At 46.6% G+C, this 20,756-nt stretch overlaps 2 protein-coding genes across 6 annotated transcripts in view; one reads left to right on the top strand and one right to left on the bottom strand.

Annotated features, from left to right (window-relative positions):
• The window catches only part of Nme7 (NME/NM23 family member 7), a 147,398-nt gene extending 146,482 nt beyond the window's left edge, over window positions 1–916 (top strand). For all 5 annotated transcript variants that reach the window (XM_041662560.1, XM_041662557.1, XM_041662558.1 and 2 more), the window contains one exon: window positions 247–916. In XM_041662560.1, the coding sequence (XP_041518494.1) occupies window positions 247–279 (33 nt within the window). In that variant the 3' untranslated portion in view covers window positions 280–916. The remainder of the gene's footprint in view (window positions 1–246) is intronic.
• Atp1b1 (ATPase Na+/K+ transporting subunit beta 1) lies at window positions 343–20,533 on the bottom strand. Its single transcript, XM_041662561.1, has 6 exons — window positions 20,296–20,533; window positions 16,052–16,180; window positions 6,202–6,357; window positions 4,935–5,119; window positions 2,495–2,575; window positions 343–1,764 (listed from the first exon to the last, which is right to left on the bottom strand). Exons 1-6 carry the CDS (start codon window positions 20,390–20,392, stop codon window positions 1,501–1,503), a joined length of 912 nt encoding a protein of 303 aa, XP_041518495.1. The 5' UTR covers window positions 20,393–20,533; the 3' UTR covers window positions 343–1,500.
• Window positions 20,534–20,756: the final 223 nt, after the last annotated feature.

Here is a 20,756-nt window from a genome sequence, read left to right as displayed (position 1 = left end):
GTGGAGCTGTGGTTATTGTTGCAGGAGGCAAGATTCCCTGTGTTCCATATGGAGCGGAACAGCACTGCAAACCCTTCTAATACAAGCTTTAGGCTTACTGGCCTTCTGCCTCTTGTTAACCCAGTCATCCCGTTGGAAGAGGGGTGCATCCTCATGGCCTGGTCCCCTGGGCATCCTATCAGACTCAGCATGTGGAAGAGCCCAGACCTGCACGGCAGCTAACGGCAGCCTGTGCTTGCCTTTCAGGTCCAGTATTTCTTCAAGATCTTGGATAATTAACAATACAGAGAGTAAAGACGGCACAGACGGAAACACTCAAGACAAGCGAGTCACACACGTGAGGAATGTGTTCATTCTTTTATTGTCCGTTGTTTTAACCTGACTGACACAAGATCAACAAGAGCACTGTACTCCTGGCAATTATTACATATGTTAGAACATGGGTTTGCACTGTAGACAACATTTAACACCAGTCTATGGGGTACTGCATTGCTTTTTATAAAGTTCAAAATAAAGATTTTATTTTCAAACAAGTGACTTTGGTTTATTTCATACATTACACTTTTTCTTGCAGAAAAAAATAAAATTGTACAACTGCATAAATATAAAATTCTTCCACCATGAAAATGGTTAAAACATTCATAAAGACACAGCACCAGCACATGATGCCTCCAGAGAAAGGAAAGAAGGAAAAGAAAACGTACAAAGCAAATGAATGAGCCCCATCACTAGCCAAAGTGATGGGCAGATCCAGATCTCAGACACAGCTTCAGAACACACTGGAGGACAAGGGAAAGATGGCGGACAGCATTCAGCACGGAGCACAACACAACCCATCACCTTTGTTTTTCTGTAGTGTTACTTAAAATTTAAAGGGCAGTTCCCCCATGACAGCCCACCCCCGCCCCCCAGCCCCAGGAAATAAAGATAAAAATAAAGACCTGATACCACAGGGAAAAAGACTATGGAGTGTGTTAAAAACGCTCATTGATGGGCCATTATCTTTTGAAATTTCAGAGCCAAAAAAATAAGAAAGAAAAGGAAAAAGTACCATGCCAGTTTTATTCCCGTTGAATATTTACACCTCGGACAGCAAATCTTGCTCACGTAAAGTAGAAAACATATGATAAAACATGGCTTGAAAAATGACCAGAGTGCGCACCTATAGTACTGTACACTAAATAAAACAGACAAGGCGGCGATACTTAGGGGCCAGAGCACTGCTCACTACAAGTCAGTTATGGAATCTAATTTACAGTAAAAATGGGCACGTCCCAAGGCTCAATTTTTATTTTTCTTTTGTCATTTACAGTAGAATAAATATTTTGTTGCTATTGCTACACTTTAAATTTACATTCTAACCTATTAAATGCGGAAGCTAGTGTAAAGCATAGAGATTAAGTGTAGGTCCCATACGTATGACAGTTTGTTCAAGACTAGTAGGTTTGTGTATCTCTTTTAACTTATTAAATGGCTAGTGGGAAAGATTTGTGCTCGTGATCAGCTCTTAATTAAAATTTTTACCTCAAAGCGTCCCTGAAAACGGTCTTTCTCACTGTACCCAATGTTCTCACCATATGCCTTACACTCAATGCGAATCTCAGTGTCCAAGGTGAGGTTGGTGAACTGTACAGCCAGCAGGGGCTGCAGGTACTTGGGCTGCAGGAGTTTGCCATAGTAGGGATAATACTGCAGAGGGAAGCCATAAAATCCGCCCATTCCGAAGTAATCTATGTTTCCGACTTTGTCCTTGTCTTCATCTCTCTGGAAATCGAAAGGGAATGTAATTGAATTTAAATGGCACCCATCACAGGTCTCGTCTTATTCTTGAGTGCAAGACTCTCAACCCCTACAGTCTGCAAAATGATTAGCAGAGGAAAAGAAAACAAGCCACCCCGTGGCATCACGCCTCCCAGAAGTGGGGGCCACCAAGCACTGGGTGGCCCCACAGGAAGGAAGTAATTTCGCTGCCTAGAGCAGCCAGGAAACACTCACTAGAGGGGCTGCTTTCACTGCGTAAATGGAGACACTGAGACCAAGGCCAAGCAAGTATTTCCCAACGCTGACACGGCCTCCTAATAAGAAGGCCAATAGTGAGAGGAACTCCCTGGACTGTCTGGTGGATATGGCTTCATTACGGACACTGTCTCCAGCAGTACTGGTTTGCATGTTTGCCCCGTATCCTACATCTGACTTCTGGCTTGGTACCACAATAAAAGAAAGTTGGCCTGAATCTTTAGCACATGCTGTGGGCTAGGTCACCTCTCAGGTCCATAAACCCACATTCCATTAGATTAAATTCAGATATTTGAATTTCTCGTGCCCAGTAAACAAACTTAAACTTGTGCCTAGTTCCAATTCATCTTTTCAGAGTAACACCCGGAAGCAATTTCTTGTATTCAGACTGTCCCTTTAGCTGTATGGAGTCTCATCCATTCCTCTCATCCTGCCCCTCTTCCCCTCCCACCCCCAGGAGCCCTGAACGCATTCTTACCTTGCCAGTACACTGAACAGGTAGGACATTTGGATTATACTTCGCCGCTGGGTAAGTCTCCAAGGACTCATTCTTGGGAGGCTAAAAGTGAAAGAAACCTGCACTGGTCAACAAAATACCTTTTTTTTTTCTTTCTGGAAAATAAAACTAATATGTAGGCCAAACCAACAGACACTGTGGACAAAAGCTGCTGAACTAATAAAACACATCAGGAAGGTGAGGAAGTGACTCCCCTCATCAATTAGAAGATTCTGTTTAATTTGAAGAAGGTAGGTGTCCAAGTGTGGTGACGGCCACAGCACTGAGGGATGTGTGATGCTAGCCTACGTAAGCCTGCCTCAGAGGACAATGAGCAGTCAGAACTCAGTGACTGCTGAGGAGATGGCACCACACTGACACCCAAGGACTCTTCCTTCCCAGTTCTGTGAGGTAAAGTGGTACCTAACGCAGGTGAAGGTGGCATCGCCTTCCACGACAGAGTGCTGGGACTGGGTGGGTACGGCCTGAAAACAACTGCTCCAGCAAATGCAGGGCAGGGCCCTCCACCTACGTCCCTGGTTCTCATCTCCCTCCAAAGAAGGGCGATGACCATGTGTTTCTGGAAAGCAGTCATTTGCTCGCTCACGTTAGCATTGCCTCTGAGCCTGGACATGAGACGTAGCACACACAGTCTAAAGCACAGCTACACCAACAGATCTATACATCAGTAAGGGATTCATATTGACACTACTTATAGACTATGAGAGAATGGGCATCTAGACTTGACTCTTTGGGGGCTTTCTGCTACCAATATTCCTGCCTTGAAAACTTAGAAAACACTGATTGGCCTAAGATGTTGCCACGATGTACCCTCAGAAGATAAGGAACCAGGCACACTGACTGAAATGAGCTACTGCACTCTCTAACAAAATACACTGATAAACTGGCTGGCGATTTGGGTGGGAGAGACAAATAAGAAGAAGCAATGGATTAACTGGAGCCCAAATATAAAAGGAGAAGTCAGCATCTATCACAAAACAGGCCTTCCTGATGTGGGAAGAGAAATCACACAGGCCAGCCTTTGGCTCTGTGCAACAGGAACCACTAAGAGTGTGTGCTGAGTGACATTAAAAGCCAATGACCGGGAGAGCAGGAAGGCTTCCTTCAGATACACCACACCCATTCCTAGACTACCCTGGCCACATGGTAAATGTCAAATACAAACATGGAGTAGTAGTACTACCTATGGTACTATGGTTAAAGGCTTGTTGAAAGGTTCACTAACATTCACAAGAGACCCATCAAGACAACCAGCCAGCCACCCACTACTGGTTCTTGCCTCTAGTAGGGTAAAGGAACTTTGATGCGTTCTTTAGAGTAAACTTTCCTGCTGGTCCTAGTAGCACACGCATTTAATCCCAGCATTCAGGCACGTGGATGGATCTCCGTGAGTCCACAGAATTCCAGGACAGCCAGGGCTACATAGAGATATCATATCTCAAAACAAGAAAACTCTTTCTCTCTACACTGACTTTCTTTTGGGCAACAAGTATTATAGAAATCAATTAACATGCAGTAGAAACTGAGAGAGGTTTCAGAAAGGAAGTGAGTTTGTCCAGGTAACTCAATGTCTTGCAGTCAATTCCCCTCGGAATTAAAATGTATACACTAACGTTGGGCGGTTTTCATATCACCTTTAGAGGAACATTCAGGCAGAAACCATGCCTACGGAAGGACAGCAGTGTTTAATTCATGAGCTGAGAAGAGAATGAAATAACCATGTAGAAGAGCCGAGACAACACCAGTAATGCTTTTCCTTCTTCTAAAGACTTTCTCGCAAAAACAGTGGCAACTGGCTATTTTTAGTGATCAAGTAATGTTCGCTCGTTAGAAACTGCATGGTTAACCAAGTTCAGAGATGGTGTCATTTTCTGGGTTTTGTAATGAAATCATCATTCAGAAAAAAAAATTTTTTTCAGATTAACAGACAGCAAGAGTATTTCTGAAATATTCTTGTTGCTCCTTCAAGTCCAAACCAAAAGCAGCTTGTCTGTCTGTATTCACACCTCCTAGCCAGGAAACGCTCATGTGTGAAAATGACTTCTTTATCAACACTGAGCCGGGTATTAAGAACAGGAACAGAGCTGTGGGTGAGACACCCCCAGTCCCATCAGTGGAGAGATGGCACTAGGAGGGTAGCAACCAGAAGGGCAGCCTTGGCTACAGAGTGACTGGATAAGCTTGGGCTACATTGAGATTGTCTCAAAACAGGGCAAAACTCCAAAATTTGGCTCTGACACTCGGTCTGCAACTTTAGGGATGGAGATTGGTGACCTCGATGCAGGAGAAAGGTGTTGGTCTTATACTCCTGCACTTCAAAAGTAGCAGTGAGTGTGTCTTAAAACGTCCTGTCTCTCCAGTTAAGCCACAAAGTGCGGCTGTACGCTAAAACCCCACTTGCCTTAGGTTTGAAGCCCACGACGCGGTTGAGCTTGATGATGACGCAGGGTTTCCCCTCTTTGTAGCCGAAAGTGTCATCATCGATTCCAGAGCAGTTCCCCAGCCAGTCGAGCTTGAACCTGCACACCTTTCGTTCTCCCCGCTCGTGATTCAGTTCTCCCCGTTCCTTGGGTTCGCTGGGCATACCTAGAAGTACAAACACATTGACAGAGTGCGCCAGCCGTCCGCTCTGCACTGGTAAGAAGGTAAAGAACTTCTCGTTCCTGATAATTTCCCATTGAGGACAGAGCTAGCTACACATGGGATGTATTAGACAGGGACTTTCAATGCTAGCAAAGGCAACCTCTGGCGCGTGACCCCAAACCTGAACTGCTCACCACCTGTGCTCTATGATTGGCATGCACTTAGGGCTGTTAGTCACACACTCTCTCTCTCAAAATAATTATTTATTTATTATTATGCAGACAATGTTCTGCTGGCATGTACAGGCCAGAAGAGGGCACCAGATCTCATTACAAATGGTTGTGAGCCACCATGTGGTTGCTGGGAATTGAATTCAGGACCTCTGCAAGAGCAGCCAGAGCAGCCAGTGTTCTTAACCCCTGAGCCATCTCTCCAGCCCCTGATAATCTCTTCTAATGCAGTGGTTCTCAACCTTCCTAATGCTGTGATCCTTTCATACTGTCCTCATATGGTGCCCCACAACCATAAAACTATTTTCACTGCTACTTTGTAATTTCGCTACTGTTATGAAGTGTAATGTAAATATCTGTATTTTTCTGATGGTCCTAGGACCCCTGTGAAGGGGTCACAACCCACAAGTTGAGAACCACTGCTCTAACGCTTGCTTAGTTACTTAGGGCTAAAAGGACGCTAGACCATGCCTAAGCAGCGGCGGCGGCATTGACAGGTTCACATTACAGTACGAGCATGATGAATTAAAGGGACTGTCAATCATTGTTTGAGCTCAAAGGGTTTGGGTGAGAATTTTCTGGAGCTGCAGGAAAACAATGTATTTTATTGTGACTTTGATGTATATCATTTATCGCCATCCTCATCATAACGTATATTTTACTAAACTATTCCCCTTCAAACACCATTTCACCTCACTTATCACTTGTGTCTTTTGAATTATTGTAAAGTAAGGAGAAAACTTCATGGAAATTCTAACAAAAATTCAGTAATATTACTTTTAAATTACTGAATTAAGCCAAGGATGACAACTCGGTCAACACTATGACCACATCAATCTACGGTGAGCCACTTACTGCCACAGTCCTCGAAAATCATGTCATCCTTCTGGGCCGAATCTTTGTACTTTTCCAGGAACCTGATCATGTTTAGCACATAGGCCTCGTAGCTCTTGGGGTCATTAGGACGGAAGGAAATTTCAGTCTTTTGGATCTGAGGGATCTGTGTCAGTCCTACAGCAATGAAAGCCAGAAAGACAACGTCAGTGGGAAAGGCAATCAAGGGACTTCAAAAGCAGGAACAAATAGGCTTCCCTCACCCCCACTCCCACCCCGCCCTGGCTCACGGGGTGCAAGCGTTAAATCCCCACTTCCCTTTCAAATTCAATCTGATGGCATTTAGATTAGATTGCTAAATGTAATGACGATGAAATAATATCAGATACCATCCAGGTTCCTTGTCAACACTTCAGAGTAGGCATTAACTTGTTTTGCGAATGAGAATACCACTTGCAATGAAAAGTTAAGAATTCTGGGCAAGGTTGCAGAGAAAGCAGGACCAGAATTCCAACCCAGGTGTGCGGTCTGTGGTTTTTCTAGTGCCTTCATGTGCACACATTCTTAAAACTGCACTGCTAGCAGCCGGGGTAGTGTCGCTCCCTTAATACTCCACATCAACGAATTATAAAAATTCAGTCTCTCTAACCTCCAAGACTGCTCCCCAGAGATGACAGTCCTTTGGCTCTTAAAATCTAGGATAGATTTTTTTTTTCAGCTTCAAATGGGAAATTTAAGATATATATGCAGTTGTCAATTCAAAGATCTAGGCATGTCAGTACCTATCAAAGTGAAAGTCGATATACATGAGACATGGGTTTGCATTCTCTGTTGTAACTCTCTCATGTCCGGAAGCCTGTGCCCTCACAGGGTTTCCTAAATGGGCACTTAGATAATACTACACAATAGCACTACATCCAGATCAGGGAGTCGGAGAAGCAACCACAATGACATTTCACCCCAGGACAGCCAGATAAAAGATACCCAATTACATTCCACTCCCAAATATAAACATGGGATGATTCTTTAGTAGAAATACACCACGCACACATACAAACACACACACACACACGTGTAATGAATTTCAATGTAACCGGGTATCTTGTGTTTCCTGTTGTTACATCTGACAGCCTCCCTGCTCAGTCTCCATCTCCGGATTGGCCCTGTGGCAGGGGGCCTGCTAATCAGGAGCTACACCTGACCTCCGTCCCTCACCTGTGGCAGGTGCGGGCACCCATCCCACCCTCCTCAAGCAGGCAGTCCCATAGGATCCATCCCACACCTACCTCGGCATAACCTCTAAGCCCAAAGCACCCTTGGTTTAGAATAACTGCTCTGGAGAACTAGAATTTAATAGTGGCGACATCGAGGCAGACAATAGCATAATTAAAGTGGAAACATAACTAGCGCAATTAATTATTTAGCAGCCCCATTTGTGGTGCTTGAGAACAGAGCTTCAACAGAAGCTGGAGTAGACAGCTGTTAGCTTTTCCAGTGAGAGAGGGCTGCTTTGAGCCTCTACAGCGCTAAGTGGGACTGGCCCGACTGCAGGAACTCCAAAGGGGTGGATGGAGTGAGAGTGAGATGTGGATACAGTGCTCGAGGGAAAACATCAAACCTCCTGTGCAGCACGGTGGCTCGGGTCTTTAATCCCAGCACTCTGGAGGCCGAGGCAGGTGGATCTCTGTAAATTCTAGGCAAGCCTGGAATAGGCTCTAGGCCAGGCAGAGCGGCGCACTGAGACTTTGTCTCCAACCAACAATGAAGAACATGCTGGAGGGGCCAATGAGATTCTTAGTAGGGAAAGTGCTTGCTGAACAAGCCTACTGAGCTGAGTTGAAGCCTTGGGATCCACATAAAGGCGGAAGGATAAAACCGACTCCCTGAAGTTGTCCTCTGCCCTCCACATGTGAACCACAGCACATGCACCCTGCGCCTTACATAATTGTAATAAATTCTTTTAAAAATGAAAAGAATTTTTGATAAGACTAATGTAAAACCTAAAGAACACAGGTAAAAAGGAATACTGTTTCAGAATTAGCAAAGAGTCTTCAGCTTGAAATAAGCAAAGGTTACGATGGGTTAAACAGTCTTTAAAAGTTCATAAGCCAGGAAATATTGTTTTTGCGTCTAAAATCATCTAAATATATTCTAGACGATCTTTTTACATTAGGCGGGAAGCTGGCATTGTGGTCTACCCATGGGCTTGGAAGCAGTGAGCAAAAGCCACTGGCTGCTACAAAGGGAAAGCAAGTACAAAAGCTAGCACAGGATAGCAAAGGGAGAATGGTACTGAGATAGACCAGGCAGCTGGAGACTGTTCCTAGTCTGATTGTAACCAGCGATCTAAGTCAAGGTGATTTGCCTGGCCGTGGGGAAGTGAAGGACATACACCCAAATGCTGGAGAAGAAAAAGACAGGCGAATAGGGCATTTCCCTAGCACGGCTCTGGGATCCAGAGAAAATGGAGTCTTGAGGGGCAGTCATGCCTAAGAGACGAGAACGAATGCCTGTGAAGCTGGCTGGCAGAATGGACTGTGTGCTCAGGGTTAGTCAGCTTCCCAAGGCCAGGAGAGGCAGCCTCAAGGGTGAAGAAAGCAAAGGTATCAAGTGTCAGGAGGCTAGGAGCAGCCCGACACATCTTTCAGAAAGGAGGGAAGCTGGAAGGAACAGGACTTCAGGCGGATGATGAAGGGCCACAGTGTGGTGACGGCAGTGCACTGTGGTCCCCAGCAAAGCAGGTGATTCAGCAGAAACCAACCTGCTAACAAAGCTCCGGAGTCCAATACGAGAATTTGTCTCACCCCACGAGCTGTAATAACTAAAGTAACCCCAGGTCACACTGAAAATAAACAAGGCAGGACCCAGATTGCAAGGCAAGTTCACCCGTGGCACTGCCCGTTCTGTCCTGGCCTCAGCTGGCAATCCCCGCTGCCTCTCATTTGCCAGCTGTCTGTATTCTCTGGTAGGGGCCACGCGAGGGGCCAGTCCTTTGATGTCTGTATGATGCGCAGTGACGCCACTTCTCCAAAGAGAAAGGGAGCATGAGGAGGTGGGACTACGGTGAGGGCTTTTCATTCTCTCATCACTTCAACCCCAGGTCCCCATTAAGAGACAGGGTGACATGTGCCAGAGCCCCAAATATGAGTTCCTATAACTCAGCTGTAAGCGTGTTTTTCAGGACCTCATGTTCACCTGCATGCGTATGCCAGCCTTATCAGTAGCGAGTCCAGCTAGCCACTGCTTACCAACAGACCTGTGAAACAGTGCCACCACTGTGCCACCACTGACCCAACAGTGTGACACGCGGTCAGTACCATTCCTCTCTAGTCAAGGCAAACAATGAAATCAAACACTGGAATCACACCAATATCTACCTCAGAGCACAACCCCACACCCCCATCCTGCTAACTGGTGCTAGGCAGGATCTTCTGGCTTCCCCTTGCCCATTCCTAAAGCTGTTAGTAATAACTGATCAAGGGGAAGCTCTGTCTGCAATGCTAACCCCCAGAGGCCAAAGAGCAGACCGTCAGAGCGCTGGCCGCGGTTTCAAGCCTTAGGCCCTGAAGCAGACCTAGCCTTCTGCCTCTTGGCTGTCAGAGCTTAAATGCATATCAAGGAGGTGAAGCTCAGGACAGCTTTGCGCCGAAGCCACCAGTGAATGGAGTCATGAACTAGTCAAGCCCTTACCCAAGGAAGTCACCTACGGAAGGACTGGGACGATCTGAGTCATGTTCATATCTGGGTTCTTACAAGTACTTCAATTTTACGTTAAGATCTGGAGTAAGAAAAGAAAACCTCTGACTTCACATTCGCCCCTTCCAGATGCACCTGCCTCTTGGAACTCTGTCTCCAGAGAAACAAAGGAGGCACACATCCCCACTGCTGACTTTGGTGGGTGTGAACAGGGGGGGGGGGAGCTTTTCACTAGCAAGCATTGTTTCCAATTAGGTTACAGTGTAGCAAGTTTGTGACTTCTCCATCTGCTTGCAGAGCTGAAGTATTTAAAGGAGAATGGAGCCATTTTAACCTTGCAGCAGTTTCTCCAGTCAATCCCAAAGCACAGCTGCTTGGTCCGGTCATTTGATACAGCTGATGACTCACAGCCAAATACTCTCCAACAGGTATCATCTTCCACAGAATCCTCCAAGGGCACAGGAAGCTAAGAGAAGCTTTTACATGAAGCCATTCACATCTCCTACACACTGCAGGCTGAAAGTATTCTCCAATTAAAAAGAAAATGGAGGAGCGAGAATGGCTTACACATATACAAGTGCACCTCTACAGTTATGCACTTGGATTACCCCCCTTGAAGTCTCAATCTGAACAACCTATTATTTATTATTTTGTCTGTGGGGTTATTATCAACTTACCTAACAGAATTCTGGGAACCAGTTCCCTCCCACTTACCTTTTGCGTCAGGGTTAGCATGTGACTGGAGACTGGATTAGCCAAGAGTAAATGGCCTGCCTCGAGGCAGCGGTCACACACAGTCTGTCTACACCTGTGCCTCAAACCTGCTCCCTCTGAAAAGTCTGAGGAGCCTCTCGCCTGTTTCTACAGACTGCTTGGCAGTTTAACCACTGGTGGGGTACAGAAATCTGTGCCCCAGTTTAAACTAAATGCCACAAAGTCTGGTTGCAGGTCCTTCATCATTAAAGAATTACTCATCAGGGCACTTTTCTCAGAAGTTGCATATTCAACTTCAGATGCTGCGAAGGAATCACTTGGTGCGGATGCTTTAGCTTTCAAAGTGGTTTCATAGGACATTGTGCTTGACATTTTGGAAAGTTTGTAATTGTGTTCATTCCCCAAACAAGGAGGATAACACTTCTTTCTAAAGGGGAACACAGTAGACAGGCATTAGACGTTTTACACTTTTTTTTTTTCAGTCCAAGGTCAAACAAAGAACAAGTGTATACTTGACTTGTCTAACTCTAAAACATGACATTTGCTAATAGCCTGAAATGTGATACCTTAGTATCATACTATAGGGGCCTGAAATGTGATACTTTAGTATCATACTATAGGGGCCTATCTATCCTTGCATGATGTGGGAAGAGGTATTTTCCTGGTCAAAAGTTATGGGTAACACACCATGGGATCTCCTTCATCGTCCTAGCCTCTGGAATCTGGTCAGCATCAGATAGTGAGTTTCAGCGTGAGAGCACTAACTGGTCACTGATCAGTCCCACCCTGTCTGATTCTCCATCAGCAGAAATGAAGGTGTCTTTCCACTGCCATCTCCCAGGGTGGAGCTCTCTTCTAATGAATGCCACACGCCCGAGATGACACTGACTTATCTGCCTTTCTTCCCCCAGGATCATTTCCATTACTTTGTTAGTTCATCTTACTTAACAGAGGTCCTGGTGCGCTCACTCATCTTCAGATGAGTAAGATCCACTTTTCTGGAGTTCTAGGCCGACCTGAAACTTGCAGCCTCACGAATACTGGGATTAAAGGCACAAGGCATTACACCTCTCCAAAAATACTGTGTGTCAATCACTGGGCTTTCTGCATGCCTAGGAAACTCAGAAATAAGCTACGTGGGCAAGAAAATTCTGGAAGCTTGAGATCTTCCTCTTTAAGCCCTTTTTTGAACCACAGGTGAGGAAAGCTTGTACTACCAATGGCATCTCCTCTGGGAAGAGGTTGGCAGGGTCGGTCAGAGGGTGGAAAAAGAGGGCGGGAAGAGACCCAAATGTGTCAGCTAGGCAGTCACAAATTAACTGACTGACTAGAGATGGCATCAAAATCCCCTAACCCTCTGAAGTTACAGCTCCTCCAAGCTCACGGAGAAAGTGTTTCTATCCCTACAACTCTGAAGTTGGAGAGGACCGATCATCTCGTGACTTGCAGTTTTTCTGAGCCTGCCATGAAGACTTCTCAGGAGCCTGAAGCATGTGGAGGGGTGGGCTACAATGGCTATACTCTCGTGAACTAGATTAGCTTCGTGCCATTCACAAGATGAAAAGCAATCGGCTAATGGTACCAGTCCATGATCTGCTAATGTTCATCCACCCCACCTTCCTGCCCTAACTCTGGTTACCCACATGCCAAGAATCTGACCCTCTTAAAATGAGTCCTGTCCTCACTGAGACATCTTTAAGAGCAAAACAAAGAACCTCCCACAACTTTACAACCAGGAAGCATGCCATGTGGGAACTCTGTGGACTCAGGGAATGACACATAGTGACCTTCAGTTCACTGCACAGTTGCTAGGATAACCTGGGGGTGGGGGAATGGGTGACAGCCTGTGGAAGGCACTTTTCCATTACACCACAGGGAGGCAACAAGGTGAGCAACTACCACCTTGTTCAGTGTGCACACGGGAGCATGTGGGTGTGTGTACACGAGCACTGTGCTTGGCACTTTGCAGCACATGGGGGCACATGATGCGTGTACGCGTGCACTGTGCTTGGCACTCCGTGGTGCACAGGAGCATGTGGTGCGTGTACGCGTGCACTGTGCTTGGCACTCCGCGGTGCACAGGAGCATGTGGTGCGTGTATGCGTGTACTGTGCTTGGCTCGGCCAGATCCAACTGGAAGGACAAGCTGCTCTACACACTCAAGAGATTCTCCTCTGGACAAAAGCCTGGATACAGCAGGGCAGGGATGGGTATGCTAAGAGGAGCGCTGGTTACCATGTCATTTAGGTTCACAGAAACTCTGAGTATGTTTTCTAATTCACTACTGTTTAAATACTTCTCAGGGAAAGCTGCAGTTAGACTGACTCTAGGAAACTTAAGTATGCAGCCTCCCCCTGTGCTCTCACCCAGCAGGAAATTCAGAGCCTCCTGCTGCTAGTGGAAGGTGGGACATAAAACATGCTCTCAGTATGTTTTCCATTTATTTCCTGTCTAATCATCACAGGATATTCCTCCTATTGGATAGGTAAGAAACTGTGGCTTGGTGTGTTCAATGGTACTGGCGTGATGGGGGCTGGCTTCAACTCCAAGTCCCAGCTCTTCCTTCTTAGGCTGATAAAATCTCAAGAACCTATGTGTAATGTCTTTGGGCTTTAGAGACTGCTTTAACAGGAAGTTGGAAACTGATTTTTGAGCTATGAAAATAGTTATCTAATACTATGTGCCAACATCTCATCCAAGACACTGCTGTCTCACTGGGGTAAGCAGGTTAGTTCCAACTGAGGAGTAAGATCTGGCAAGAAATAGCATCCACTGCTCAGAGTCCAGAAACCATGTGACCCATTTGTCCTTAAATTTCCCTTCCATTTTGTGCTTTTCTCCTGTTTGAGACGATCCCATTTGGCCTATCAGTTTCTCCATTATACAACCTACATGATTATAGCAAAGCATGAGTGCCACTGCTGGATCTGGCCAGGCTCACACATGCCACTTGGAAGAGCTCTAGTTACAAGGCATTTATTTCCAAGTGTAAAGGACACTACAAACCCAATTGGCCACGTTTGTATTCATGCCCCAAGGTCAGATGACAACATGCCCTAAGTAAGTCCTTGTATCTTTAAATATTAAATCTTGCACACTTACCACGTACTTCTGACTCAGAACTTTCCCTCTTTGACCAAGACAAAGGAGGCTTGGAGACATTAAGTTGAAGCCAAAAGTTGATCAGGATATATACTTCCACACATTTATTACGTCTGCAGAGTTAGTGAAGCATTAATACCTCTCCAAATATGAATTCTCAACATCTGTTCTGAATGATGCCAAGGAGGGTCTAGTCAGGGTCCCTCGGGGATGCAGAGTACTCACGACTGTCCGGGAGCACGGTATGTCTCGCCAGCCAGTGCTCTACTGACCTGGCTAAAACTGACTATGATTTTCTAAAGTGTTAGGAAAAAAAAAAAACCCATAGGACAGGGAAGCCTATAGACTAAAACAGCAGCTAAGGCACAGAGACAGAAATGACCAAGATAAGATGAGGGAAAGAGGAGACAACTGGGAAGGTTAAGGACTGAACCTTCGCCCGTGACTCAGACCAAAGGACAGGAATGCATATTTCCGAGATGAGCCACCCACATTCCTTCGGAGAAGTGAAGGTTTGTCAGGTCAGTCCAACTGCTGAGCACACTAAATATAGGTGCTAACAGAAAGTGCTGGGGAAAGAGGGAAGATGGGGCGGGGGCAGGGATGGGGCACCTTGGTCAGAGCAAGTTCCATGGCAAACCCTGACTTAAAGCATCAGACACTTTGGCTATTGTTTTGGAAGGTGAGATTTCTTTCCAGAAAAGGACTAGAATTTTTTTTTTAATTTTTTTTTTTTTTTTTTTTGAGACAGGGTTTCTCTGTGGCTTTGGAGCCTGTCCTGGAACTCGCTCTGTAGACCAGGCTGGTCTCGAACTCACAGAGATCCGCTGAATTATTTATTTCTGCCAGGCACGGTAGCACACACCTTTAATCCCAGCACAAGAGAGGCTGAGGCAGGCAGATCTAAGTTCAAGGCTAATCTGGTCTACAGAGCTAGTTCAAAGAAGGCGAGAGCTACACAGAGAATCCCTGTCTCTAAAAGCAAAAACCTAAATAAATAAGTTACTTATTTCTCCAAGGTTTATATAGTCTTCTTTTTTTTTAAGTAAAGGATGACTGTGTGGTCATCTTTGCCTCAAGTTGAAGTTATTATAAAACAGCACCATGACCAAAGGATAACTTTTAGTGGCATAAGGACTGTGTGCTAATAATTACGATTACTCATGTCGCCGTAAGGACTCTAGCAGAAGACGTGGAAGACATGCCTTATGACCACAGCAGCCCAGGAAAATATGGAATATCCTAATTTCCCAGTACATTAGATCTTTCCAAAGACCCACTTTTTGGTACAGAGCCTACGCATGATGAAATAGGTTTAAGCTGTTCTATATACTTACACATTATATATATATATGAGAAAATATTCTGGGATTTCTTTTTTTCCTTACACTGGAAGATTTTTTGACTTAGCATAAGACAATGCTTACCACCTTCACCTTTTCACCTTCTGCAGCTTCTTCCTCCTCACAGCCAAGGAGAGCAAGATATGTCGGCCATAGGCAATGCTCAGTGACCCACTGTCACCAACAGAAGGCTACTTCTGAGCCAACAAACCCTTGCCCACACAGTACAGTCTTTGTCACCTCCCCACCCCACCCCACCCCACCGCTCAAGGTCACTTATTCAGGGAGTCTGGTTCCCAGCTCTGTCCTCCAGAGGAGAACCGCTGTGCAGGTGTTTACTGCTGCCATTTAGCCCCAGGCTTGTGGGCAGTGACCTTCCATAGGGTGTGACAGACTGGTGTGTCCTCAACACCAACAGCAGCCAAGTCACAGCAGGGGACACTAGTGGAGGGTAGCCTCTTCTGTGATAATCTTTTTGCTCACTTTAGTTTTTAGAGAGAACAGAGACAGTAACTGGAAAGGGGCTCACCAAACTGCAAACAGGTTTGAGAGGTTGAGATAGCCAAGAGGGTGTCTGTGTTCAAGGTCAAACTGCAAATCAGTAACAGGTGAGTGGCGGCTCCTCTCTGAGGGAATGATTTTTTTTTTAAGGATTTATCTGAGTTATGGTCACCTCACTAGTGAAAAAAAAAAAACGCATTAGAGCTGAAAAGGCCCTAGAATGACCCCACTGACCAAGCCCTTGAGTGTTAAGGCCAAGCAGAATGAAGCCTCAACAGGACCTGATGTTCTCAGTCCCACAGTGAGGCTGCGTGCTCCACCGTCACCCCGAGCTGTGCAGACAGACATCTGCAGCCATCTGGAGCTGAGCCGCAATGCGGCCAGGAGTCGCAGCTGCAACTCCTCCGGCTTCCTCCCCATGCTTAGCTCTACTACGGAACAATTTCCTGAAGGTGTCTTCTCGGTTGGAAGTGGAACCCCTTCGACTGCTGGAGAAGCCAGTCCCTGGGTTTTACCTGGCGGGGCCACACGGTCCTGGTATGTGGGCTTCAGTTCATTGATGGTGAGCAGCATCACTTGGATGGTTCCGATGAAGATGCCAGCCAGGCAGCCATAAAATATCACGTAGAACAGAAGGATCTTAACTGTGGGGAGAACAGACAGACATGGGGGTGATGTCGTCACACACAGGAGAATCAAAGACTGCCCTTCCCAAAGATGACCAGAACTCTTTCCCAGTTCTTCCACCTGTTTCTCTAGGGCTTCCTTTGCCAGCACAAATCTAAACAGGGAACCGCGCTCTTTCTTGGAAGGTACAGGTAGAGGAATGCTCAAAGGTAGCTAAAACTGTAACAGGGAGTCACTCCTCCTCTGAAAAGAGACCCAATCACCAGTGCAAACCTGCAGCCGCATTCACACACTTATGCAATGCATCCAACCCACGACAGCATGTTCCCTAATGGGGGTGCATTGCTCTGCTGCTCCCACAAACACTGAGAAGCCTAAGAACAATCAACTCAGAAATACACGCTGAGGCTCTCCTTGGCAAGTCTATCTACAGAGCGCTGTCGTTTTCTTCAGGGTCATGGGGCAATTGGGAACCAATCAAACATACCAAGGAAATCCTATGTTACAAATAGCCACCATTTTTACCTTCTCCCCGGCCCAGCAGAGTAAGAACTGGCTATGTAAACTCGATTTTCTTTTTCTCACAGTTAACAGAATGCAGGCTGAGTAAGAGCAAATTTTAAAAACAAAAAGCACGCAAGCAAACAAACAAAAAACCGCCTTAAACCAACACAAAGTCGGTGGAGTGGAATAAGGCTATCAGTTACCGGTTTACAAGGATTATCTGCCCGATTAGCAGCATAGTAACAGGCTGTACTAGGCATCGCCTGGCTGTCTAGTGCCAGCCAAACAACCCGAAGGGAAGTGGGGCCGAGAGAACTGTGAGGTTATCAAACCATGACAATGCAAAGGAGGCGTGGGTTACTTCTAAAGGGTCCTAGGTAAATGCCCTGGAATACAAGGATTATTGAGGAGTGTGTGTGATGATGGGAGGGGGCCAGGAATAAAGTGGGCACACAGATGTGGAAATGAGCCATGTAGTCCTCTCGAAACGTCGAAAAGCACCCAAGGTTCCCATCAAGATACAAGCAAGAAATAGAAGACAACTGCATCATTTAGAACCACGGCCCTCAAGCTCTGTCCCTTCCTCCCAGCAGGACAAGGGTTAAGTGCTGCATTTGGTATCTAGGCAGCAGTAGGCAAATGGCAAGGTTGTGACGTCAAGGGATCTGGAAAATTTTTCCAGCGAATGTTCTGCAGAGGTACAGAGTTGGTATAACCCAGTCAGCAACAGCTCCTGAGAGCCTGGCTTCTCAGCTGCTTTCTGGAGCTGTGGCCCTCCCGATGTCATCCTTGGTGCTCTTAGCTTAACCACATTTGCCTCTTCTAACAGCCACAATCTTTGTACTCTTTCCCCCTGGACTCCAGGTAGCTAATCCTAAACTAAGGTGCAGAACTAACGCTATTTCAAAGACGAATAGATGGAGAAATTAAGTCATTTTAGAACTGACGCTATTTAAAAGACAAATAGATGGGGAAATTAAGTCATTTTAAGCACAATGATTAAGCTAAAGAACATATGCACCCTTTCCACTCTACCTACAGGACAGCAAAGACAAGTGAGGAATTCTGCTGTTCCTGGAGATTTACTTAGTAAATTTGTCACTGCAGTGAAGTCATTTGGTTAGAGTATACCTGCAGGTCTGGAGAGCTTAGGCAATGAAAACTCCAAGACCAAGGCTACCAGTGGCACAGAGAAACAGAAACAAAGGCTAGATTATTTAGTTCCACCAACCAGCCGGGAAGCATGATGTGAGGGGTTGGGCTGTAAGCTTTAGAAACATTTTTTTCCCTTTAAAGCAAATTTTCTTTTCTTTCTGTATTTAAAGAACAAGGAATGCTGGAAGTTTTGCTATATATAGATATATAATATATATCCACATCTATATATATATATCCTTTAAAATGTCAAAAGGTTTTAAAAGTTGCATGTGGGACTGATACCAATATAAATATAATATATAAATATAACATAAAAACCTGCCAACACCTGTATTAATATAATTAAAAGGTAGAAGGCACAAAGTGATTTGTAAGTTGTGACTTCTCCAGCAGGTGACAGACTCGAGCCTCCTGCCGTCCATCTTGGTAAAAAAATCTACCTATAAGCAAAACGGAGCCAAGGGCATCCTGCCCTGGTCCCAAGGGCATCCATGTTGGGCCCAGAGCTGGAAAGAGGGTCTCTCTCTCTCTCTCTCTCTCTCTCTCTCTCTCTCAGACAGCTATTGCTGCCACATCATCTGCGATTTCTTACATGTCAGAAGGGAACAGACATATTAGCACAAAACAAACTGGGTTTCGAGCTCAGCACCCACAAAATGGAAGGTGAGTTCAGATGGCTGCTTCACAGAAGCCAGTGTGTATCACGACCTTACTGGATAAAACTATCAAGACCACACATTCTCATTCTGTCATGGAAGGGCTGCCCCATTAAATGTCAGCCTACAGAACAAATTGTTCCATACTGCCTTCCTAACCCTCTAAAGCAAATATTATTCAAAGAAGGAGTGTGAGATTGGAATGAGGAAAGAAATAAATTTAAGAAGTGGAAAAACACTAGAGGGCAAATTTCACAAGGTACCTGGAGTCAGTGAGATGCTGCAGGGGCCAGACCACCAGGAAAAGGAGTCCCAGCTAGCCTGGGAGGAGGGGCCAGTTCTGCAGTGCGCCTCCTAGGCCTAGCTGAGTTACAAGGGGTTGCTAGGAAATGACCCTGGCTGTTCATCCTATACATACCTCACATTTCTCTTCAGGCTTCCCCTTCCACATGACAGAAACACAGGAAGACTATGGCCATACCCCCACTGAAGAACCATCTCCCCAAACAAAATGAAATATAAAGTAAAATAGGAAGCCATTAATTTAAGAACAACCTCTCCCCATGGCTCGGGGATACCTAGGCTTTGCGGTAAGGCCGTGCAATGAGACTTCACCTTGACTAACCTTGAAGTATGATGCATTATTAACCCTTCATTTCTTTCAGTTGAAAGGTTCCCTGACTTCATTATTTACTTGGAGGGGGAGGTTAGAATCATATATCCCAGCTTCTTCCTTTTCAAAATGTCAGCCAAGCGCCGTTTCCCTGACTCATTCTCCAGTCTATCTCCATAGACCCTCCCCAACAGGAACACTGCATCCCTCTCTAGTTTTCAGGGTTCCCTTGGTGACTGCAATGCTGGCGCTATAGGGGAGGGAGAGGGAGGGGGAAGAGGGGGGAGAAGTGGTGGTGGTTGTGGTGGTGGTAATACTGGAGAAGGAGGGGGCAGTGATGCTGCATAGGGGAGTTCCCTCCCTCCCTTCCGCAGTCACGATTCACGGATTTGTCTACAACTATGCCCTTCAAAATGACCTTTTTAAAAAAAAACCTACCACCTTAACGTAAAGAGGTTAAAATATATATATATGGTATCCAATTTTCAATGGGCTATAAGGGGATTCCAGCGAAGGAAGCAACAGGCTGCAGGAAATCTTCTAAGATGACCTGTTTCTTCATGTGTAGCATGCATATCTTAAAAACATCAGACGGCCATGTGTCTCGCCAAGGCTTAAAAACGGCCCCGACATGGAGTTCACTGGGCCATTTCTGGGCTGTGATGACTCCGTGGACCGTCCCTAGGGTAAACCCTGGACGTGGCCATGAAATACTGCAGTGTGGACTCACTTCTCCTCCCCATTCCTCTCCATTCTAGGTACATTTTTAGGCTGGAAGAATGATGCTATCACAGCATCGCCTGCATTAGAACAGGTTAGCTCAAGAGTTTCTCTCACAGCCCCCAAATCTCTTTTATCTAAGGTGTTGGGAGATGGGGAGGGAAAGCACATACATAGTTCTCCTGGAACCTGACGGAGCTTCCCAGGAGGGAAGGCTCAGGAGATGAAGATCCCTACCGTGCCCAGAACCCTCAGTCTAACCAGCTCCAGCCCCCACCAGCGCCTCATCCTGGGGTCCCCTCATTTGTCACTGGATGCCAAGTCCAGGCCCGGGCACTCCTAGCATCGCCTACCACCCAATCCCCGATACTCGGGACAGCCCCTTGGGCGCCGAACAGTCCGCAATGCCCGCGCACAGGGATGCGCCTCCTAAGAAAAAAGCAAGGCGCGGGCGATGAGCGCCGCGGAGCCCCGTACTTACACCAACTGCCACCGGTCCTGCCCAAAAACTCCTTCTTCTCCGAGTTCCATATGAATTTCTTCCAGCTGCCTTCCTCCTTGGCTTTTCCGCGGGCCATGGTGGCGGCTCAGCAGTGGTGGCCGAGGCCAAGGGAAGGCGAGTGCGGCGCGCGCCCTGGCGTCCTCGCGGCGGCTGCTCGGTGTCCCCCGCGGCCCGGCTCTGTCTCCAAAGGCGAGACGCGCCGCTGCCGCTGCGGCTCTGCGAGTGCGAGGCGTGCGGCGGAGCAGCCGAGGCAGAGCGGGAGGAGGGGGAGGTGCGGCGGGGGCGGAGGGAGGAGGGACGAAGGAGGAGGGCGCGCGCGGGCTGGGCGGCTCCGAGCCCCGCACCTAGCGGTGGGCGCGCGACCGCGCTCCGAACGCTTTTCGGGGGGTCTCGGCGAACCCCGCAGCGCCAAGCTGTAGCTGCACCACTCTGCCTGCTGT

This window comes from Microtus oregoni, unplaced genomic scaffold (assembly GCF_018167655.1).
Source record: "Microtus oregoni isolate MIOR12 unplaced genomic scaffold, Mior012 000013F_ref0000133, whole genome shotgun sequence".
Taxonomy (NCBI): Eukaryota; Metazoa; Chordata; class Mammalia; order Rodentia; family Cricetidae; genus Microtus; species Microtus oregoni.
Note: the sequence above shows the minus strand (reverse complement) of the source record. Positions and strands in the feature narration are given on the sequence as shown.